Source organism: Pipistrellus kuhlii, unplaced genomic scaffold, assembly GCF_014108245.1.
Source record: "Pipistrellus kuhlii isolate mPipKuh1 unplaced genomic scaffold, mPipKuh1.p scaffold_m20_p_7, whole genome shotgun sequence".
Classification (NCBI taxonomy): Eukaryota; Metazoa; Chordata; class Mammalia; order Chiroptera; family Vespertilionidae; genus Pipistrellus; species Pipistrellus kuhlii.
Genome location: NW_023425573.1, coordinates 29,052,289 through 29,076,862, shown reverse-complemented (window position 1 = coordinate 29,076,862; position 24,574 = coordinate 29,052,289). Strand labels below are relative to the sequence as shown.

At 53.3% G+C, this 24,574-nt stretch overlaps 1 protein-coding gene across 1 annotated transcript in view; it reads right to left on the bottom strand.

Annotated features, from left to right (window-relative positions):
* RAMP1 (receptor activity modifying protein 1) overlaps nucleotides 1-22,354 on the bottom strand; it is a 30,801-nt gene extending 8,447 nt beyond the window's left edge. The window contains exons 1-2 of the mRNA XM_036421649.2: nucleotides 22,151-22,354; nucleotides 11,132-11,270 (exon numbers count right to left, since the gene is read on the bottom strand). Of these exons, the coding sequence (XP_036277542.1) occupies nucleotides 11,132-11,270; nucleotides 22,151-22,202 (191 nt within the window). The 5' untranslated portion in view covers nucleotides 22,203-22,354. The remainder of the gene's footprint in view (nucleotides 1-11,131; nucleotides 11,271-22,150) is intronic.
* Between the last annotated feature and the right edge of the window lie 2,220 nt (nucleotides 22,355-24,574).

Sequence of the window (24,574 nt, the reverse complement as noted above, 5' to 3'; positions counted from 1 at the left end):
CAACTTTGTAAATCAGGAAGAAGTTCTCAATGTGACAAAAATCCCTCAAACCAATTGCAAACACCGCCTTTATTCCTGGAGCCCTAGAGGCATCTTCATTACAGCCAGGGATCTGCTTAGTTAATGTCCAGGTGTCCAGGTCTGTCTCCTACCACCTGATTTCTTTTTTTTTCTTTTTTTTTGTTTTGTTTTGTTTTGTTTTGTTTTGTTTCCAGAATAAACTTTATTGGTCTCCTTTTCCGCTCACATCGTGTAAACAAACAACGAGCTCATTCCCACCCCGTCTCCCCCCTCCCCCCTCGGGCCCTACCACCTGATTTCTGACTTTGGTGTTAGGCCTCCCAAAATAGTCACAGAGGAGCTTTTCCAAAGCAGGGCGGGACAGTCTGCTCACCTGGCCACTTCCTCTGGTGACAGAAGGCCACGTGGTGGCCTGGCCTGCATGGGACTAAGAGTGAGTGTGCCAGGCCACCCAACCTCCACGGGGGGCCTCTGAGCAGCCAGCCCTGCGAGTGGTTGCCATTTCCCACTCAGCTCGCCTGTGTGAGCTGCCACCGGACAGGGCAGCTTTTGTTTTTGACACCTCAGTGAATGTAAAAGGAAGTCTTGCTAACCGATTAAAAACACTCAGTCTAGGACACTGCCCCATGCCTGGGCGAGGATACCAGCCGCTGTGCACCTGGGACTCATTCCTCATCCCTGGACTTGCAGTGGGAGTGTGTGCGTGGGGGGTGGATATTGTGCAATCAAGCCCTCCCTAAACCGCAGGACCGGGAGATCTGATCAAGCTGGAGATCTGGTGAGACCGCGGAAGGAGCCGTTTGCATCTCTGCCACTGGAGTGCATGCCCAGAAATGCGTACTTTAAGGTTTCTCCAACGTTCCCACTGCAGCTCATCTCCTTAAGTGATAGAACAGGAACTTCTGACATCTTTGCAAGAAAATAAAAAGCACAGGGGGACTGCGGGCTCCACTCTATCTGTGGAATCCCAGCATGCCATGTGCACCAATAAATGCCCAGCAACACAGCGGGCCTCAGGTACACCAGCTGGGTGGCGCAGGCACATTCCACCCAGGGCTTTGCAACCAGCTCCCTGCCTCCACTGTATTGGACCAGGGGCTCTGGCTGAGCAAGGTGGTGTCTGCCTCTCTCTCTCTCTCTCTCTGAAAAGGAAGAACAGGCTAAAGCAGAGAGGTCAGATGTGAGAGGAGGAAGACCAGCAGCAGGGCTGGTGTGTCACTGCTGGGGAGGAGAGAGCAGCTTCTCACGGAGCTCTCGACTGGGGAGACCACTCTTGGACAAAACACTGCCACTTTTGGACGACAGAAAACGGACAAGGGTTGTCCTCCGAGTGCCTGGCAGGTGGGGGTCTGTGCAGCCCTGGGTTCTGAGATGACAGGGAACCATGGCTGATCACCCAGCTGCGCCCACTGTGGGCTGGCCTGGCCACAAAGCCCCGTGAGGACATCCAGGTCTAGGGCTCCCCCTGGGCCCAGGGCCCCCACCCTCACCCGGACATGTGTGTGCACACGTGTCCAAGTTCAAGGATTGGGCATGACAGCCAGGGCACTATATTTGGACACTAACACCCTGGGGACACTACCCCAACAAGCCACCCTGGGGGCTGGGAGGAGGGCTTTTTTTCTGCAGAGCACCCTCAGTCCCACCATCAGGCCACTGCTCTCCGCCGCCCTGCCCGGCACCCTGCCTCCCCGATCCCATTGGATTCCCCAGGGGCCCCTGGGGCCCTCCTGAGGCAGTGGAGGCTGTGAGGTTGCTGGCCACGCTGGCACAGTGGGCAGCCTGAAACCCATGAAGGTGACCTCCGGGCAGAGTGGCACTTTCCCAGGGCATTTCACTATGCTACCTGGAGAGGGGACAGTGGCTGGCTTTGCTGTGCCCGACAGCTTCCCCTGAGCAGAAGGTCATGCCAGCCAATCGGCAGTCTCTCACCCGGTTCCTGAGGGGCAGCCCTGGCAGCAGGTGGAGGGCTGGAGCTGGGAGCCGATCCTCACCCACTGTTGGGGCTCACCCCCCAGGAACACGAGGGGCTCCTCAGCAGTCATACCGCTGGCCCGGCACCAATTAAATCCTCAGGCAGCAGCTGCTGAGCCAAAGTTAAATATGGTTCTGAACTCCTTCGAGGTGCCAAGGTGCCCTCACTAAACTTTCCAAGGGAGAAGGACCACGGCCAAGACAGTGGCAGGAGCAGGCCAACCTCCCCCCACCTCCATGCCCTTCCTGTGAACACCTGTCCATGCAGTAAGGGAGAACCTTCCGGACATCCGTGGGGGTTTCTCTGCGATTCAAAACCATCCTGGGACTCAAGCCTGGATCGGGGAGCAGCCCCCGTGCATCGGGATGGTGCAGACACAGAGAAATAAGTGTCTCAGGGACCCTGCCAAACCTCGATACAACGGGCTTCCAGGACAAACTGGAGGGGGTGTGAAGCAGCAGTCAGTCCCAGAAGGTCCTGGCTGCCTAGGATCTGAGGACATGTGTCTTGAGAATTGCCCACAGGAAACACCCTCTGCCCCCATCCCAGTCACAGTCATGGCCAGGTCCTACCTGTCCCACACCTTCATCGCCCAGTCCCTTTCCAGTCCCCTGGCTCTAGCAACCTGCAATCAACCACACCAGTAAGGAGGAGGTCATATTTACAAAATAAGTCAGTCTCCTCTGGTCCCTGATAGCATAATAAAAACTCAGATAATTGAACAACAGCCACGCAAACTCCAGAAATCAAGGTTGTTCAGCATATACACTGAGTGCCAGATTATTATGATCTCTAAACACATAATAATCTGGCCACTCAGTGTATATCCTATATAATAAAAGGCTAATATGCAAATTGTCCTCTCACCAGGAGTTGGACCAGCAGGCATGCCAGTCAACCACCCATGTCCCCTCCCGCTGGCCAGGCTGGCCGGACCCCATTCATGCACGAATTCATGCACTGGGCCTCTAACACACACACACACACACACACACACACACACACACGCGTTCAGAGAGCATGATAATCTGGCCACTCAATGTACTTAGCATCCTGCTGAGCTGTCACTCAGCTACAAAGGCAGCGAAAAGCTCTGTAAAAATGTCTGAATTCTGGGAAGGCATTAATTGCCTGGCTTATTTCTAGGTTCTACTTCAGAATAGTTGCATGAATTTAAAAGCTATAATACATGTCAAAGGGAAAGATGATGGTAACAATAATAAAGAGGAATTTGAGTTAACAGCCTATTTGCGAAGATAAGTGACTGAGCCCTAAGGGCCCAAGGGTTGTTACTGATACAAGCCAGGACAGCTTGGTGTAAGAAATAAACCAAAATAGGCCACAGAAGGAAGAGCAGGTTTTAGAACTTGAACTACAATCAGTGAGGAGATGGGGTGGGGACGGGAGTGAGAGAGACAGTCCTGATCTTTCATTGAGGGCCAAGGATGTGGTTTCACAGTGTAAGGAAACCAACACAGGAGTTTCACATTTCAGGGTGAGTGAGTGAAAAGAGCGTACCAATATGTTAACCTCATTTAAAAGAAAAAGGCAAACACATCATGTTTTAACAGGAGAGGGAAAAGAGGGGGAAAATTGGTGTGGAACGATAAAAATCAAGCTCCCAAACGGAATCCCTGAAGATGGAAAATAAAGAACAAATACAATATAATTTCCTTTGTTACAAGGCGCGATACTCTCCAGATGAAACAATAAACCGACGTAAGTGGTTTCTGAGAGAGATAATTAACACAGAATTACCTGGGAAGATTCAAAAGAATTAAGGGTTAACTTCAAGTATATACTTGGGATTTCAATATTAATATGAAGTAAAGAAAAACAAAACAAAAAATATTAACATGATTAAAAAGACATTTAATGATATTTCATAGTTGATAGCGGCAGCATAACATGGAATCTAAATGCTATAAAAACAGCAAAATACATATACGTAACAACCTGTTGGAAAAAGATACTAGAAATTATATATAAAAGGCTAATATGCTAAGTGTCCGATCATCCAACTGGTTGTTATAATGTGCATTGACCACCAGGGGGCTGATGCTCAACACAGGAGCTAAACCTGGTGCCCAAAAAGCAACACTTGGCATCCCCCAAGTGGGAACAGGCCCCACCATAACCCCAGAGCAACACCCCACAAAATCGTAGCCAACACTGCCAAGACGCCATGGTGCAAAATGTGGCCCACAGCCCAGCCCAGCCCAGCCTGGAAACAGTAGCTGTGGATGCTGGGTAATGACATCATGTTTTTGTTGACATTCAAAGCCAAAATTGTCGACAGAATATGCCTGAAGACCAACTATTGCCACAACGTACCTCTGAAGCAGAAAAAAAGTGATGTCGACAGAATATGTCTGAAAAATAGTCATTGACAAGTACTACCAATACTGGTAGGAACTGCCTTCACAGCAAAAATGAGGTAAATGAGGTCGTAGTTTTTGTGGTGGAATGACTATTACATGTCAATTTTGCCTATCCCTAAAATTCTCTGATGAAAAACCATCTGATGGAAAATTTACTCGATGTTGTAACAAAGGCAAAGTTTGTCCAAACAGTATACATTTTCCAGAATACCCGGCATATTTAAAAAATTAATGATAAACGAAGATCCTGACAGTAAAAATTTCATGGAAAACATTCATTACTATATCATGTTGTTATTGTTTATTTATTAATCAATTTACATATTATTTTCACGTACATTTTACTAATTTTCTTTCATCTCTGACACTTCTATCGATATTAAAGAGAAAGGGCGAATAGCAATATTAAAATATTTATTCTAACTAATTTCCTTTCAATGTGCACAAATTCGTGCATCGATCCACTAGTAAGAATATAATTAGAATTAGAGAATCTAATAGCCCATTATTGAGTACACAAAAACCTGGGAACACAAAAATGAGCTGAGTAACACACAGTGGAATGCATGTTGTTTCGGTGGGAATTAAAAATAAATAGAAATAGACTGTAATGCATTAAGTATTAAACTAAGCATAACATGACAATGAACGTAGGAAATATCATTTAACATATGTTAGGATAATTGAAGTAGGGAGGACATAAATTCTAATTCTTGTCTTAATGTAACTACGCACAGTGTTAAGGAGATAAACATTATTCTAAAACACAGGGCAACAGAGTAGGAACAGAATATAATATTGTGGCCATATGACTCTCACAACTGCAGCTACTAAATCTGTGGAGCAGACAGCCCTGTGACCAAATCACAAACCTGAGGAGGGAGGAGGCAGTGCGCCAAAACCGAATCACTAAGGAGCTAAAACGCGAAAAACAAGCACCACCAAAACAGACACGAAGAGAAGACGGAACCACATGACAAATGACTCATCTCTACAATATTTAAGAGTTTGTAAAAGAAGATGAAAAATGCCCCCAAATGACTCAGGAGACAGAGAGCAAAGGTTATGAGCAGGTGATCTGAACAGACACGAAGAGAAGACGGAACCACATGACAAATGACTCATCTCTACAATATTTAAGAGTTTGTAAAAGAAGATGAAAAATGTCCCCAAATGACTCAGAAGACAGAGAGCAAAGGTTATGAGCAGGTGATCTGAACTCCAGAAAAAACAAGTTCCAACAGCTGCAGGAGAAAGCAGTTCGACCTTCCTAACAGCCAAAGGTGGGCAGATGAGGACAAAACAGGAACTCTCATTGCAGCCTGCAAGAACACCTTCTCGACAAACTCAGTGCTCATGGACCCACGAACGAACGACTCATTTTCATGGGTTTCTGGCCATTAAACTTAGTAAAATTCTTCGAAAGGGCAACTGGGCAAAACCTCTAAGAACCCTGGGATGGTCATGGCCTGTGCTATGTAGGTCCCTTGGCAAGAATTCTTCAATAAAGAGTCCAAAACAGCAGTCAGCTACATGCACTGCAGTACATTTGCAATGGCAAAACCTGGGAGGGGCTGAACGTGAGTAGGACTGAGAAATCAGGACCCCTTCCATGGCCTTCCTGCCGGGGAGCTGGCTGTCCTCTCCTGGCTTGGCTGTGAAGGCAAACTCACCCTGCCTTGCTACCCATAGGAGTGTATTTGTAAGAAGGTATGTGTTCTCCATGTTTTCACTGAGACAAGAAGCCTGGAGAAGAGGGAGCTCAGACCTAAGACACACCTGGTCCAGGAGCTGTGCACAGTGTCCAGGCTTAAGTCTCCTAAGACCCTGGGGGGAAAGTGCCCACAGTTTGCATGGGGAAGGCTCCCCTCTACAGAGGACGAGAGTGCCCCTGGGCCCGTGTGCTTGGGAGAGGGTCACCAATGGAAGGAAAGGTCCTGGGAGATGCTGTACCGGCCTTATTGGGCAGGAGGAGTGCTGGGCCGAAGGCCAGCCTTAGGAGGGGCATCTGCTCTCGTCCCCTACCTGGCTGACCCCACCGCACACAAACCACAACACAGAGACGCTGCACACCAGAGCACACCTTCATCACCACTGCCTTCTGTGCCACCATCCGCTGCCCTGCCCTTTCCCTGGGATAGTCCCAGGAGGGCAAACTTCGACGAGTGAGCACGCCTGACCTGCCTCCCTGGACAGTGAAGTCCCGTGTGCGTAGCCTGGACAGCTCTGGGGTTTCCATGCTGCTGGGGGCAGGGTGGAAGCAGTGTGTCCACGAGGCAGCTGGGAGCAGAAGGCGCTGTGCAGAGCCTCCCCCAAACCGCCCCCCCTCGTCACCAGGATGTGGTCCACCTGCCTGCTCTTCCTTCTACTCGTGCCAGGATCTGCTTAGTGTCGCTGGCTTCTGACCTTTTACTTTCTGACACTGCTGAGCCCTGGTCCTGGCCCATGCTGAGACCCGGTGTGTGTGTGTGTGTGTGTGTGTGTGTGTGTGTGTGTGTGACAGCCACTGCCCCAGGGAGACCACCGTGGCTGAAGAAGATGCATCTCCCTCAGTTCCTGTCGGAATTTGAACAAAAGCAGCTGTTGCAAAGATGCTGCCGAGTTCCGACCAGTTTCCAGGCTTGACTCCTGACAGGGACACAAAGAACACCGAGACCCGGCCTCAGTGAACAGGCGGCTGGAAACGGCTGGAAACGGCGCAGGCTCGGGGCCCATGACAGAGGTAGCTGCTCTGGAGCCAGCACGCTGCGCTTTGGTTCTGGGTCCTTCCATAAGCTCCCTGTGCTGCGTCATCACTGGCCATTGCTCGGGCCAGGCGGGAGGATTCTGCATGGCCCAGCTTGGGGTGAGCAGGGCGGACGGAGGCGGTGCCCAGGGAGCAGGCCGTGGAGACCTGGGCCCGGGCACCCTGCAGTGTGACCAAAGCTTCGGGAGCCGAGGCCACGCCGCAGCATTGACAAGCCCTGGAGCTTCAGGGCTGAGAGAAGAGGGGCACCGGGAAGGCGCGAAGGTAGAGGTGGGTTCTCTGGGGCTCACTGAGCTCTGATGGCTGGGCTGCCTCTGACAGGGTTCCTGCCCGAGGTGGCGCCTCGGAGGCCGCGGCTGGGCAGGAAGAGGAGGAGCCGCCGGGCCTCTCATCTCTAAACCGCCCCGCATTTCCTGTCTTGGGAGAAAACCCGGTATGTGGTCACTTTAAAACCAACCATCTTCCAGCTGAGTTCCCGATTTTTTTATTTATTTATTATTTTTTTATTATTCTGTTTCCTTGTTCTGCTCTTTCTCTGACACCCACAGGGAGGCTTCTGGAAATGAGAGTCTGGATGACACATTGTTCCTTAACCTCCACAGCTCCCCAAATTAGATTGTATGCCCAGTTAATACCTTCAATTACGTTAAACTTCCATCAGCAAACCCGGGCTGCAGCGAATGAGCTCACCCGGACATGACGACTCGCCTGGTGCACAGAGCGGGCCGCCCTGCTGCACCCTTGCCCTGCAGGGACCTGGTGCAGGGACCTGGGCAGTGAAGGGCAGATAGAAAAGGGCTCCAGAGGAGACCTGGAGCCAGGCTCATGACCAGAGCCCCCATCCAGGGCTGCGGGAGAGCCCGGCACCAGTTTCAACAAGGAACCACGCTGGACCCCTGTCGCTGGGTAGGTGATGACGATGACAAACCTCCCAATGCAAAAGCAAGCCGGCCCTCGGTCCCATGGCAGGTCACTCAGGAGTGTCCACTGTCCTCGTGTTGGAACACGGCCCCAGTGCTCTCACCAGCCTTTGCTTTCACTGGAGATCTTTCTATCTCCGAGCAGCGATGCCCAGTGCTGCTCAGGAGAACGGAATAAGCCCACACTTCTGTGCCCTGTCCCGAGTGAGGCGGGGCTGTCACGGGCCCCCTCTGTCTGGCTTGATGTAGGAGGTAGAACCGTGTGGCCCCAGCAGCCCCTCCATGCCCCACAGGGGAGCTTCTCCCCTCCCCATGCCCCTGCAGAAGCCACCTGGCTCACATGCCACTTATATCCATGCCACTTAGTGGGAAGGTGAGTCTCCTCTGACGGGCAGCTGTTGTCAAACCAGAAGCTTCCCCCTGGCATTTCCTGGGCCACTGTAGCCCAGCCCAGCCCTGGGACAGCTACGACCTTAGGCAGCAGGCTGGGTGGCCCTGGTTTTGGAGGTCCTGCCCTCACCTTCAGCCTGTCCTGAACCCCAGGTCCTAACAGCTGTCCACGTCTGCTCGCTGGGCTGCGGCCTTCCACCCCCAACAGCCTTACCTGCACTTGGCTGCGGCCTTCCACCCCCAACAGCCTTACCTGCACTTGGCTCCACCCCGGCAGCCTTACCTGCGCTGGGCTGCGGCCTTCCACCCCCAACAGCCTTTCCCAGCACTTGCGTCCTTTGTCCGGTATCTGCCTGCCTCACAGTCCTCCAGCCCCACGGTCTGGCTCTCTGCCTGTCCGTCCCCCACTTAGGGGCCCTGCTCCCCTGTTGGACACTGTGCTCCTAACAAGGCCACGCCCTCCTGCCCATTCACATGGCTCCTCCACCCCCCGCTGGGCCTCCTTTCGGGCCTCTTCTTCTTCCTTCCAGTCATTTGGACCATCCTATCCCTCCTCCCCCCAGTTAGCCCAGGGCTCCAGTGCCAGGCAGGCTTTGTATCCCAAGGCAAGCGGACCTCACCAGCTGGTGGTCCTTGGCAGGGGCTCAGGCAGCATCCACTTCGCAGAGAACCACACTGATTAAAGACAGGGTATCCCCACGCCTCCGGAGAGTCAGGGGAACCACCTCTCACCTTTGGGGAGTGTCAGAGCTGGGACTTCGGATTCAAAGACCCCTAACCCGCTGTGGCCCTGGGCAGATGAAGTGGGGATGATGATAGTTCTGACTCCTCCTGAGGCTGGCCCTGGGCAGATGAAGTGGGAATGATGATAGTTCTGACTCCTCCTGAGGCTGCCTCGTACTTAAAGGAGGTAACGTATGTCCAGAGCTTATGCCCCACACATAATACGTGCTCAGTAAATGCCAGCTTTGCGAACTGACTGTCATGGAATGAGGTAAGCGGTAACTAAGTAAACCGAGTAGGCGGTGCAGACCCATTGCTGGTTCCGGAGGAGAAAGCCACGTTGCAGAAGCAGGGAACATGAGGAAGTCTGAAAGGGACTGTGTGTAAAGGCGCTCAGGGAAGTGCAGTGCAGAACAAAGATGGACTCGGAAACAAAAAAATGGGGCATGATGGGCTTTTGAATAAACAGGACAAGTGGGCGGGGCCTCTGGGGAAAGACCGACTGCCTCAGAGTTCCCACTGCACTGCAGAATAAGCTCCCGGCAGGCCCAGGACTCGCTGGGACACAGAAACCGCACAAGCTCGAGAAGAAAATGTGGGTGGCTTCCTCTTGGACCTGGGTGTAGAGAAAGGCCTTTCAACTATGACTCCAATCCAGAGGTGACGGGAGATTGAGGCACAGGACGGGTGAACAAAATAATGTGGCAACGGAAATACCTAAGAGTTGAAAAACAACTGACTAACGGGGAGAAAATATGTAACACATGCTGCGGCCAAAGGCCAGAAGCCTCCAACATGAACTCTTTAAAAAGGGCCAGAAAACGGATGGAAATGGGAAAGACAGGCATAATCAAGTCTCAAAAACATATGTGTGGCCCTTAGCGTATGGAAGCTGTTCAGACCCACTCATAAATCAGAGAGATGCAAATGAACGCACCACTGAGGGGCCATTTCTCCTTCATCAGACGGTGACAGTTCGGAAGTATGGGAGCCCAGTCTCAGTGAGGCTGTGGGAACCAGCCCCCCCACCCCGCCCCCGCCCCCGGCTGCTGGTACAGCCTTCCTGCCGCAACATGTTGGACCGCAACTTGGACCGCCTCTCTGTGGATCACAGCGTTAGACAACCTTTGACTTAAACTAAACAAGTCACTCAGCCCAGGCACAGGCCAATCTGCCTAAAGAACAGTGGTTCTGATTTTTCTCACTCTGCCCTGCCCCCAATTTCTCACCCGTGGTTGATTTCTCAGTTTAGAAAATGAGCCCTTGAAGGACAAGAATGAGGGGCCCCCACCGTCCCCAGGGCTCCTGCCTCTTAACACCAAGTCCTGCTCAGGCTCCAGAGACTCTGGCCCAGGAGCAGAGAAGCCCCGACCTCTTTGAGGGGAGAGGGGGGCAGTGAATGCACCCTGTGGGGTGGGAAGAGGGGCGTTTTGGTAGAAGGACTGAGCCACGAAAGGGAAGGCTCGGTGCCTGCTGTCCTCTGTGGGTGCCAGGGCCACCCCTCCAAGGACAGCCTCCCTGTGACTCCTAGTCCCTCCCTAGGGGGCTCCTAGCCATGAACTGGCGGAAGGACAGCCTTGGACTGACCATGGGGACCAGGGGAACCAGTAGGGACATCCCTGCAACCTGGCGCCTGCCAAACTCGGTCACAAGGCCCCTGGGCACGGGGCCCAGCTCTCTATGGTCCCCAGACACCTGCACCTGGATGGGCTACGGGAATCTGCGGCTGGACAAGGCCCTAAGGGGACGCTCCGCCTCCTGCTGCCTGGAGGACGCCTGTGCAGGGTCCCAGCTCACCACGGACCTCCTGCCCCTCATTGTCTGCACTTACCTGTCACTGGCCCCTCCTCCCCCCGCATTTGTCCCCCTTCCATAACCACAGCCTGTCCGTCACTCTGGACTGTGGTGAAGAACCCTCACCAAACCCAAGGCACCCCAGCCATGTCCCTCCCGCCAGTACATACACTCGACTCACTCGATGGTCTTGCCCCAGTCACACCACAGCGTCCTACCGATGGCCTCCATGTTCATCTGGAACTGGGCAAGGCAGGCCTTCTGCAGGATGGCATCGTGGTCGATGTCCTGGCAGGCGGTGGCCACGAAGAGGTGATGCACTGCAAGGACAGAGTGAGGGGATCGTCACCCTCCGGCCTCGTCCCCGCCGCCCTCCCCTGCACTTCCACCCGCCTTCCCTGCAGGCCCAGGCTCTTCCGTCTGACACACACACGGCTATCTAGGGCTCCCTTCCCAGAGGCACCTGGGGGGCTGCCATGGGGTCTCACTTGTCCCGAGAGTGTGAAGTGCAGGGGTACGGGGCACAGGGTCTGGCATGCATGCACCCTTTCATCCTCACTCAGCTCCTGACGTGTTCCAATGCCTCCACTTCACAGATGTGGAAACCGAGGCAGCGAGAAAGATTCCTGGGGCTGGACCCAGGCTGCTCACCCATGATGCCACGATGCCACCAGGCCTGTCCACTGAGTGAGGAGGAGGAGGAATTGCCTGTGGTGGTGGTGGTGGGGACACAGCAGGACAGGGTGTTGTCCCAGGGCGGGTGGGGACCTGGCTGCACTGCCAGCCCAGACTGGCTCGCCACCCCTGGAGCCCGGGCTCACACCCCGTGTCTGAGTTTTACCCGTTATAAATAAGCTGACAACTGTGGCATGACGTGTCCTACCCTCCTGCCTTGATGGACACACGATCAGAAATGGAAACGGTTGGTCAGGCAGCGCACTGCTGACTGAATCCACTGGAGGCTGCTTGGGTGGAGGTGGGGCAGGCCGGCCAGGGACCCCCAGCCCACCCTAGGCCTCCTCTTCCTCCTCAGGCCCAAGGGCTGCTTGTCCCCTCTCTCTGGGGCAGGCAGGCAGTGTCCTTCCCAGATTCCTCTGGGGTGAGGCTGCCGGCTCACCTGCTGCCCCCAGGCTGTGCTGGTCCTCTCCCTAAGGAAGCCCACAGGCCTCCTGGGCAGCTCAGAGGCTCAGACACCGAATTCAGGAAGCCTCATCCGAGGACAGTCTCTCTGAAGGTTCCCACCCCCTCACTGCCCTGGGCCCGCCCTGTCTCCCTACCAGGTCTCTTTTCCCTGCAAACCCCAGACCCAAAGATCCCTCTTCCCTGCCCCTCCCCCCCCCTCCTTTCTTCTCCTCCATCTCCTCTCCCTCCCCCTCCCAGGTCTCCCAGCCCAGCCCACTTCCTCAGCGCCTCATTTGGGTGGTAGAACATTTCCTTATTTTCTGAGGCCCTTTTGTGCTACCCTGACACCTCCCACTCATTTCTGATATACATACGTCTTCCCAGCAGCTCTGCATGTTAATATGCGTCAAAAGAACAAGATGGCAACACCCCACTCATTCTGTGTGGGCGTGAGGCGGTGCCTGCGACTGACCCACAGAGGCCCGGAGCTCTGAGGGCCCCCCTGTCTGGAAGGGCTGGTTTTAGGGAGAATGAAGGCGACCACACATCTCAGCCAGGGCTCTGTGCAGCACGGAACAACCATTCGGCTGACGCGACATTGGACAGACCCGTCACAAGGACGCTCGTGGCTCCCAAGTTCCTAAAAGGCATAGCCAGTGGCCAAGGCAGGGCAGGGCACCTCTACTGGTCACCATCAGGGAGTGCGGGTGTTGAGGGCCAAGAGTGCTCCTGTCCCCTCCACCTGTCCCCAGTCCTTCCCAGTGCATTCTGGTCAATTTCTCCCTGCGACCTCTGGGCCACAGAGCACAGCCCTGCCCCTACCCCATGGGCCTGCTCTGTCTGGCAGCCTCAGTGCTCACCCGAGAGCAGGACCCGCCCTCCCCTCTCCCCCCCAGTCCCTGGCCTTGACCCTGGCAGGGCTCTGAGCTGGTCCCCCTGAATGCTGCATCTCTCACCTCTGCCTCCCCAGGGTGGGCCCTGCTCTCTGGGGATGGAGACCCCACTTCCCTCCCTGCCTTGGGCGAGCCAGAATGGCCTTGCTGTGGGTGAGGCTGGCTGGCGGCTGGGGAGCCTGAAACTATAGTGGTTTAGGTGCAGGAGAGCAGCTCACTTCCCTTAACCAGCCTGATGCAGCTTCTTCTGCCAGAAAGAGAGACAGTACTACAGGTTAAAGATGAATAAAATTGCCCAGAGTTTTAAAGCCAACTGTTGGGATTCCATTCCTGTGAGATTGCGCATTGCTTCCTTCATCATGGCTTCGAAGGCCGTGAGCAGACGCACTCATTCCGGAAGTCAGGACAGGAGCGGTCGGGCACATGCACCACCGGGAATTCAGAGACAGGCCCCTCTGTCCTCAGCAGGAAACCAGCCCTGAGATGAGGACGTGGGCGGAGGAAGGCAGGGGGTCCCTTAGCACAGTGACAGGCAGGACGGCTGGCTCCCCCAGGTCCACGGGGCCCCAGGCCGAAGGACAGCTGCATGGAGACCTTGGACATCGGGGCTTCTAAGGAGAGGTGCGGGCCCAGCAGTGCGAACCAAGCGGGCCTCCCTTTAAGCCGCCCCGTCTGTCTGCACAGGTGGCAGGAGGGCCGACCCGCTGCGGCTGACTCCACGTTTGCAGAGAGAAGCACAGAACTCCCATCGTCCTCCTCCTAGACTGGGGACCATGCGGGGGGAGCTGGGGGAAGGCCCACTGGGAGGCCCGCTGGTCAGAGTGGCCAGTCTGGGGGCTAAAAATAGGGCCTCCCCTTTGGTACCCGTGAACTGGGGTGGGGAGCAGCCCAGGTGCCTGCAGGGACCCACACACCCCTGACTTCCAGGCAGCAGAGGAGGCCACACAGGCTCCTGCAGGCCTGTTCCCCGCTTGGCCACAGTTTCTTTATTGGGAGAAGCGAGACAGCTGCCCCCACTTCTCTTCACACCCCACCCCTGACCCCCGCCCGTGAACTTGCAGGGCAGCTTTCCAGAGGATTCAGTTTAGGGATCCCGCCTAAAAATGAGCGGCCCATCCCTGTGAGGTTTCAGTGTGAGCCACCCTCAGCAACTCACAGAACATTCGGGCCCCTGGGGTCCAGCAGGGACAAGGGGGAGGGTGCTGGGGACAGGGGAGGAAGGGGAGGTGACAAAGTTCGCAGGACACTTTCAAAGGTGGCGGATATAGATTCGCGCCCTCTTGAATCCACACATGTGTACATGTGTGTCAGACCCCCCCCACAGATTGTACACGCTAATATATTCAGTTTTTCCATGTCAAATACCTCAATAAAGCTGTTTAACAATGATCGTAAAGGAAATACCAACAGTGGGCTATCTCTGAGTGGTGTCATATGGGTGATCTTTATCTCCTGCCCTTTGTTCCCCAACATTGTCCACAAGTTAAAAAACATACACTGTATAAACTACTCTGTATTCTGTGCACAATTCCCCTAACCCTTCGGCGAAAGCCTTGCTCGGAAGTTCTGGCTCAGCTAAGAATCATTTTCCGCTCACCCTGCCAGGCCCTCAGGGTGAGACCCACCACTTCTAACACCCCCTGGTTCCTGCCACCCCCCTGAGCAGCCAAATCCCCAGAAAGCCACATGCCTGCCTGTTACTGAGGGCCCCAGAGAGTGATGTAAACAGAACTCTGTTTGAACATGTTGCCCTCAATCTTCCTCTGCCTGCTCTGAACAAGGAAAACCAAAACCAAGATAATGACAAACTGAAAAAAACAAAAAACACCACATGCACATGCGGTAAAAACTCTTACTTAACGGTCAAGGCCTGGTCAACCCCCATTTCCTCCACCCCGCTCTCTGGCGGTCAGTGTCACGCATGTTGCAAACCTTCCTTAGCCCACGTAGGCCCGAGCCAAGTTTCCCGGCCATCACCTGTTTTTGGTCCTCCTGGTCCGTTTCAGCCATAAAGGTCCCTGGCTCTGGCCTAGAGATGCTGTGTCCCTCCCTTCCCCTCCTTGAGGTGCCTGCTCTGTGCTGGATGTGGGGGACCTGTTAATATGTCCCCTGAATCCACAAGAAAATGGGATGCTAAGTCAGGTAAAAAAAAGAATTGGCATCCAACAGGTGAGCAGTGAAGTCAGATGATGTCAACCTGAAACCGATAAACCACACTACTGTCCCTGACAAGGTTAAATCCCACTGGACGAGCCCCGAGGGCAGCCTCGTGCCCATCAGGAAGCTACCAGAACAAAGAGAAAGGACACGGAGAAAGTGGACCCCTGTGCACTGCTGGTGGGAATGGAAATGGTGCATTTGCTGTGAGAAGATTCTGCTGTGAACAAGTTAAACACAGAGTTATCATATGACCTAGCAATTCCACTTGTGGATATATATCTCCAAAGAACTGCAAGCAGGGCCTAAAATATATATTCACACACACATATTCATAGCAGAATCATTCACAATAGTCAAAAGATAGGAGCAATCCAGGTGACCAGCAACAGAAGAATAAAGTATAGTCCATACATACAATGGAATATTATTCAGCTTTAAAAAGGAGAAAATCCTGTTCGGTTGGTGTGGCTTAGCAGTTGAGTGTTGACCCAGGAACCAAGTTGACCCAGGTCTTGGGTTTGAACCCTGGTCAGGGCACAGACCCAGGTTGCTATCTTGGTCCCCAGTGATTGGCGGGGAGTGCAGGAGGCAGCTTATCAATGATGTTTCTCATTGATGTTTATCTCTCTCTACCATTCCCTTCCTTTTTCTCTAAAAATCAATAAAAAACATGTTTTGTTTTGTTTTAAAAAAGGAGAAAATCCTGTCACATGAACAAACCTTGAGGACATTATTGCTGAGTGAAATAAGCCAGTCCCGAAAGGACAAATTCTGAATGGTCCCACTTACATGAGGCCCCTATAGTAGCCAGAGTCAGAGACAGGAAGTAGAAGGGTGGGGGAGGGGATGTGGAGTGGGTGTTTAAAGGGGACAGAGCTTTAGTTTGGGAAGATGGTGATGGTGAGACAACAATGTGAAGGTACTTAATGCCACTGAATTGTTTACTTAAAATGGTAAATTTTATGTTATGTGTATTTTATGACAATTTTAAAAAGCACTGAGTCCACTATAACAGCTCACCATGGGAACATGCCGGCAGGGATCACATGTGTGGATTTCCGCACAGAGCAAGCAGGAACTCAGCAAAGAGACAGAAGACAGACAGAGTTAAATTGGGAGGGGCTGGGGAAACAGGCCTTCCTTACAGGTGACCTATCTGAAAAGCCAAGAGTGGGGAAGAAGAAAAAGAAAGCAAGAAGCAAGCTCTGTGGGAAACTGAGTGCAGGGAGAAGGCCAACCAGAGAACAAATGTACAAAAAAGGAGCTTTCTTCTCTTCCGGCAACAACAAGTTAGAAAATAGACTGGGAAAAGATCCCACTCTCAGTAGCAGCCAAAATCCCACAAGATTCCTAGACATTGAACCAGTAATCTGTAGGTCCATAAAGGCAGCGGAGCGGTCTTGATATTCATCTTCCCCATTAATTAATAGGTCAGTGCAATTACCGTCCAAATCCCAAGAGACACTTAGCTCAAAAACCAGGGGCATCCCAGATGCATCAAATGTGTTTACAATGTGAAGGAGAATCATTTAACATCAGGACCATCCCTCCCATCCGGGGCTCTCACTGCAGACTCTCCGAGCACACCCCTCTTCTGCGCCTGGTACACCTGCCTACCTGCCATGGTCCCAAAGTGTCTAAGAGGATGTGGCCACTGTGGATGGGGCTGCCAGCTTTAGTGAGCAAAAATACAAGACGCCCAGTTAAATTCGAATGTCAGATAAACAATGATATTTTTGGAGAGTACAAGTATTTTCCAATTGCGTGAGACATATGTAAACTGGAACAATTTGTCATTGATCTGAAATCTGAATTTGACTGGGACCCTGGGTCTAACCCTGAAGTCTTAGCTCCCACCCTCCAATTGGGCCAGGAGCCTGGCTGACCCCCACCCCCACTCTCTTCCTCACTGCCCAGGCCCAAGCCCATGGCCCTATCATCAGTTTCACCTCTGGAATCTCCACTCTTTCCATCTCAATCCTCTGTCCTTACCCCACCCAGCCTCCCTCCCATGGTCCCCGGGCTTACACGCCCACCCCAGCCCACACTGCGGAGTAGCCCAAGGCTTTTAAACCAAACTTTCGCCACCCCCTTTAATATCCTGCAGGTTCCCCCTTTGCCCTTGGAATGAAATCTGAGCTGTCTACCTTGGCCCAGAGGATGAGTCCTCCAGCCCAGCCTCAGGTCAAATGCTTGTCCGAATCATGGCCTTTGCATAACTGCCCTGGGTCTGGAGGCTTCCCAAGCTCCCGGGGGCTCTGATCAGCCCCCACCTCCGGCTCTCTGCCCTAGGCTTCTTCCTTCTGCATAAGCAGCACCATTATGTACCTGTTTACATGGAGCAGTGCTTCTCGGCCCCCCAGAGGGGCCATTCCTATGGGCGCTGCCCGGGATTCTACTTTCCAGAACTCCCTCCTGGAGATGACATTGTGTGACCCGCTTGTGTGGGACAGAGAGAGGTTTCTGGGACTGGCTTAGTGCTTCCCCGGAGCCCTTTACCTGGCCATCCACCCAGCCGGCAGCTGTTTTCGTTTTACAAACGGACCCATGGAACCTCCCAGAGGCAGTAAAGGCACACGGGGAGCGAGTCAACCCGGTGTTAACATCAATACCTTCCTGTTTAAGTGACTATGCTTCCTGGACCCCTTCCCCGTGATGTGATGCGCAAACTGCTTTTATTCCCGTTGACATGTGACCAGTGGCAGGCGTTAGCATTCAATTATTTGCTTGTCATTCGCTGCCTTTAGCCTTCTCAAGTGAGCTGTTCCTGGTGAGCCTCGAGGGCGTAGGGTGCAGAGCCCTGAGGAGCAGGGTGGGCACTGCCCAGGCCATGGGTGGGTCACTGCTTCCTGCCCCTTGGTTATCTGCAAACTCTGTGCTCATTCAGAAGCTGCCGACAGGAGGGACCCAGAGGTGGGCTGATCTGGGGGTCCAAGCCTGGCACATGTGGCGGCACTGCCACTGTGCTGTGATGGAGGCTCTGAGGGGGCCTGCAGGGGCACAGGAGAGGGTCGCCACCCCAGGGTGGTGCATGGGGTGGCCAGAGGAGGCTTCCCGGTGGGGGTGGTCACCTGGGAGGAGTAGAGGGGGTGTGGCCTGGCAGGGCCTGTGAGCAGAGGGCAGAGTGGGTGTGGGCCAGGTGGGAGATGAGGATGGCTGGGGTTCTGGCCTCTGGTTCCACAGAATCCACTGTGGGAACCCACAAGGGAGAGAGAGGGGGAGCCATCAGGGAGTTAAACAAAGGAGACCTTGTGAGTCCTCATAAGAATAAAGAAGCCTGGCTGGGAGGCTCAGGCCGGGCTCCAGGTCCCCTGCAGGGTCTTGATTAGTGTGTCTCTGTGGGCCCTGCTCCAACAGAGCCGCTTACGATTTGCGCCGTAAAACGGTGATGGGAGTGATGTCTTTTGCTGTCAAAAACAACAGTAAAATAAGACAGTCTTAGGAAAGAAAAACTTTCCATGGACAATAACTTCATTATGTTAAAATGAATTGAGTGCCTGTTTAGGTTGGAGCCCTCCTGTCCTGCTGTGTTGACATAACCCTCCTCCCAGAGAACAGATGAGTTCTCCAGAAACCTTACCCAGCCCTGCCCTGGAGGGAGGGAGGGCTGGTGACCAGGACATCTCTCTGGGGGGTTTGGGAGGAAGTGAGGGCCCAAGGGCAGCCCTGATGTGGCACTGTGCACAGACAGAGTCCTGTCAGCATCATGGGCATCTCTTCACTCGCCAGGAAGCAGCTGCAGGGCAGAGGCAGGCGGCATAGGCCTGGCATGGGCGCTAAAGCCACAGCAACCACCCTGGCCACCTCCTCTTGTCCCCCATCCCAGCTCCTGCTTACCCTTTTCTGCTAAAGCACCTCCTCCCTCAGGAGGCACTCCCGGAGTCCCCAGTGAACAAGAGGCTCACGGGCAGGATGGCGTGCCCTTCTCAGACCCCTCCGAGCACCTGCCACCACCAGGCACTGTCCTGCCAGGGGACACCCAGCTCACACGGGGTGGGATAACAGGGCTGAAAAGCCTACCCCACAGCCTTAACCTAGGGGCTGGAAATGTGTCAGGAGAGCTCTCTCAGGTCACAGGCAGGCGCCCCAACCCCGCCTTGGTTCACAGGATGGATAGGTGTCCCCACCCCTCCGTGGCCCCCACCCAGAGGAATGAGTTCCAGCAGGAAGCAGGCTGTGCAGCCTGGGTCCTATCCCCTCCTGAGACAAACGGGGCAGCCCGGGCCCACTGAGGGGAGCGCACCACGCCAGGTGGGCCTCAGGAAAGACGCTCTGCTCCTGAAGGAGCGGATGCTGGCAGCCTGCCCACCAGGCTCCACTCTCAAGGGCTGGAATCTATCCACACAGGCCCCCGTGTCACACTGGATGGGGTATGAATGGGGTAGAAGCTGTGAAATTGGTTCATTCTGGGGAAAGATAAGGAGGAGGAAATTTTTTCAATGAGCTATTTGTCTGAAGAAAGGATTCTAACTCAACATTTCCTTGACATATTGCTGATTACCACATCTGTGTGGACAGGACCATTTCTCAACAGACCTGGCCTGGAACTGACCACGTGTGCCTGTGGAATGGAGACAGAATCCAGAACCTTCTCCCTGCAGGGAGCGTGAACAGACACACCGAGATGATTAGCAAGTAAAATCCTTCAGGTCTGGGCTCTAGGACTAAAGTGCCTTCAGATTTCTTCTGAAGCAGCCTCATGGGTTGTACTTACTGGGATGGCCCTGAGGGCAACGGCTACACTTATGTGTGTACAAAGTCAGATATCTCAATGGGCATAGCAGCCTTGCAAAGAGAACCCCGCAGCCCCCAGCATGACCCCAAGTACATGTTCCCCAGGACAGATGTCAGAGGAGTTCCCACAAGTCCGAGTGGGCCCGCTCTCTGTCAGGAGTTTATACCGCACACAGAATGATCCTGGGTTGTCTGGAAATGCCCTCTTTTCTGATGGATGAAAAGCTTTCCAGTGGCTACATACAAACTTCTGAAATGCATGTGGTCCGACCAGAATAGTGAGATGTCAAGTATCATGTGTAGAAAGCAAGCGGATTGAATAAGAAAAGTAGCTTGATTGTAAAACTGTTGCAGATGAGTTCTAGAACCTAACAACAAGCATCCTTGGGGGAAAAAAAAATCCACAATGCCATTCGGGGTAGTAAAGTTTTCATCTCCAAGGAGATCTGGCTAAAGCCACATTAAAATAATATTAATTATTTTATATGGGAAGAAAACACTCTGTGCTCCATATTCTAACTGCTGCCGGGCTCCAGTGACACGCGTTTACTAATAACCTCAGAAAGTTGTGTTTGTTTGTTTTTTAAGATACAATATTAGCCAGCCCTGGAAGAATAATTTAAGATTACAGGACTATGGATTTTCACCAGAACACTTTATCACCTTCTTGGTAAACAAGGAGGGCCTTCGTATGGGATCACGCGGTGTTTTATTTACACACGCGTTAGAGGGGGCAGCTCTGGCACATCAGCAGAGAACGTTTATTTATGATTTTTCTTAAAAAGACACAATCCTGCTAAAGAGAAATGTGCATTTCTCAGGAAACCAAAACAGTAAGTTCCATGTCAAGCCAAATGAATCCGAACACAAGAGAAGAGGATAATATTATTTTAAGAGTTTGCTTTTTACATAACATCAGCCAAAATACTGATGTGGCAAGATCGGTTTTCAGATGATATTCTATTGATGCTATGGGTTTCCTGCGAATCTGACCCTCCTTGTAAGGTTTATGAATAGCGAGAGGTGGAATGGCACAGCGCCTGGGGAGTCTGCAGCCCATCCATCACCCCCAGTGCCTGGACCATCTCAGGGTAAGCAACATTGCTCCCCCAGCTGCAAAAATAGCACCATCAGGCGCTTCTGACCACACTGCCCTTTCTGGAAAAGGCAAAACACACACACACACACACACACACACTGTAATGGCTGTGGGGAGGAGGGGCCCTTCTGGGGGCCACTGGATTCTTCTACTTAAATGACCTACTTAATTAGTTTTATTAAAAGGTACCTAAATAGCTCTGAGGTTCAGTTCGTTGGAGCATTGTCCATGTGCATGGAAAGATTGCAGGTTCTATCCCCAGTCCAGCATATACTAGTAAGAGAGCCAATGGATCTACATGAGTCACATTGATGCTCCCCCCCACCCTCCCCACACTCACCTTTTTCCTCTCTCTTTAAAAATCAATACAAACATACTCTCGGGAGAGGAATAAATAAATAAATGGTATCTAAACACACAAATTGAGTCAAATAGCTAAAGCTGTTTTTAAAAAGTTTCTATTTGATGAAAACTGTGGACAGGGAAGTGAAGACGACAATTTCTAGCTACATTTTCCAAGTCTGGTGCCTGTCCTCGCTGGGTTTCAGCTTAGAATGCCCCCTAGAGAGGGAGCCAGCGCGCTCTGCCAGCTCCCCCAGAGTCCCTCTTGGAATTTCGATTAGCCTGTCGTACCCAGCGAAAAGGCGCTGTGGAAACCCCCAATCAGCTGGCCCGCTTCTGCAAAGACATCCCTGCAAGTCAGCAACTGCTGTGTGTTAGTCAGGCTTTCAGTTTTCACTAATTTCTAGATGAAGGGCTGTGATTCTGATTTCTAAATACTGCCCGGTGTCTGCTCCCACACACGGCTGCCTAAGGAAGCCCAGCGGGCACAGAGGTGGGGGCAGGGGACCACACATTGCAGTTTTACTCCTGAAAATCAGTGGGTCCCAGGGTGCGGGAGAATTGCCCTGTGCCTTTCAGAACTCCCTGCCCCCCCCCCCCCCCCCCCGCCTCCCTCTGCAATGCCCCGAGCTGTCCCGGCCCCCAGAGGGTGTCATAGCCCTGCACGGACCCCCGTCCACGCCCGGGGACCTCGGCTCCCAGACAGCCAGCCAGTTGCAACCAGTGAGCTCTCGGCACTCGCCTCCCTTCGAGGGCGCGGGGCGAGCGAGTTGGGCACGGAAGGGCACGGCAGGGGGGCCGGGGGTTGCCCGCCGGGGTGTTGGGGCAGCCGGGACCCAGCCCTACTCACCCAGGAGCAGCCAGAGGCTGCGCCGCTGGAGGCTGCGCAGGGCCGGGGCCATGACGCGTGCTACGGAGCCGAGTCCGCCAGCCGCGAGACCGGCCGAGGTCTCGAGTCGTCGCAGCTCCAGGGGCGGGATCGGGATCGGATCCGTGGGAGGTCCCGCCCGGCCCACTGCGGCTCCCGGGGGGCGGAAGCCCGGCGGGCGGGACGGCGGTGAGCGCCACCGAGAGGGGAGCCGGGCGGCCAACACCTGCAGCCGGGGCGCTCGGAGGCGACTGCAGCAGCGAGGGACCGGGGTGAGGGAGTGGGGGCCCGGCCAGGGGAGGGCTACGCCCCAGGGGCGTGTCGCGAGGCGTCTGCCAGACCCGCGCGGGGAGATGCACTCTAGGCCTCCGGGGGAGGCCGGGCCTTGCAACCGATGCAGCGATGCAGCGGGCTCCTGAAATGTTCCCAGAACCAGAACGAATAGACAAACGAAAAAGTAGGGCGACAGTACCAGTCTTCCCACCCCGCCCCCAAGGTGCAGTCCCCGAGTATCTCGTGGGGACAAGCGTGGCGCTTGGGGAGAGTCACAGGAATCAAAAAAGGACACAGGATCAATGAGGAACCTGAGTGAATACTGGGACCTAGTATGGGATGAGGAACAGCATGGCACAGGGAGGAGGCAGCAGGCTCGCACAAAGGTCCTGGGGCCAGAGGAATGGCTCTTTGCCTGGGCTGAAAGGTGGCCCGCGATGGACTTGCTAGTAAGGATGGGTGGTGAGAGGCCTGGAGACTGCTAGGGCCTCAGGTCAAGTTCTGACTGAACTTATGAGAAAGATTGACAGCATTATATTTGCCTTGCAAGCAGAGTGAGCAGAGAAGGGCTCCCTGGGGTGACACACATCCCAGGGGAAGCCTGGGGGAGGAGGTTTCCTGATGCAGGTTGGACAGGGACACTTAAACTTAGGCCTGGGCAGCCGAGCTCTCAAAGCTTGTCTGGTGGCTGGGTCTCCCCTCACAATGGTTCTTCTTGTATCAGCCTATTCAAAGACCTTTGAGCAAGTGAATAAATTTATGCTCGTGCTAATCAACCAACCAACCACTGCCCTTGGTGCGGTGGTTACTTTTCTGGCTGAAAAGGATGGTGTGGAGTGAAAGAGCATTTCCTTATGCTAAATGAAAGGGAACAGAGCCACCTGCTGTCAGTTTAGAGAACAGGAGGCAGCTGGTCATCCATCCACTCCACACAAGGGCTAGAGCACTGGGACAAGCCAGCACATCTATGGCCTAGTGACCCCAACTATACTGAGGGAGGGTCTGCATCAGATGGTGGGGGGTGGCACATGCTCTCTTGACTTGATTAGTCCCTCTTGCCACCATTGTGTGGCCTGGCCTCCCGCTGTATTCAACAGATATTTGAATCCTTACTATGTGGTCAGCAGACAATGCCTTTCAGTTGGTGAAGCTAGTGGCGCAACCTCTCCAAATCTCAAGTGATAACATGCATGTCCTGATACAGGGACCACACACACACACACACACACACACACACCTGACTCAGCTGCAGTGTCTTAAAAAAATGTTTTTAATGATTTGAGAAAGGGAGATAGAAACATCAATGATGCCAGAATCATTGGTTGGCTGCCTCCTGCAAGCCTCACACCAGGGGTCAAACCCACAACCTGGGCATGTGCCCTAACAGGGAATTGAACTGTGACATCCTGGCTCATAGGTTGATAACCACTGGGCCATGCCAGCCGGGCTGTGGTGTAAATCGAGAGCTGGGAAGAAGATGGTGTAAGAGGACTGCAGGCCAGAGCCAAGGGGCAGTGCAGGGATCATGCCATGTGAGAAGGGCACAGGTGTTTAGGGGTGGTGAGTGGGGCCCAACCCTGGGCCAGTTCCACTGTGTATCCTGCACTAGGATTCCTAGACTGTAAGAGCACGCTCCTCTTTGCTCAGACTCTCCCTCCACCCACATGGCTGTGGGCCTATCTCCTCAGAGGTGGGCCTATCCTCATCACCCATGGCACCCGGGGGCTGCTGGACTCTCAGCAGGAGCCATTTGCAACATTTTCTCTTTGAAGCTCAGCCACAAAGAGGCAAGGTTGGTATGGGAAGCCTTTGCCATTTCTCCTGTTTCTCTTACACAAACAAGATAAAGGGTGTTTCTCAAGTTCATGTGCTTTTGAAGTTCACAACTCTCTTATACACACACTATGGTGCTTTCTTTCCTAATAGTGGAACACTGGCTGTAGAACTATTTAAGAAACTAACCTGTTGTATTGAGCATCTCGGTTACACATATTATCTCCTTTGACCAGAATTAACACTGGCATCAGGCAAAATGGAAATATTTAGTTTCACTTTTTGTGTGTGTGATAGTCTTAGTTCTAGGTCTCTAGTTATTTCTAAACATAATTATGTGTATATTCCAGTTGATATAGC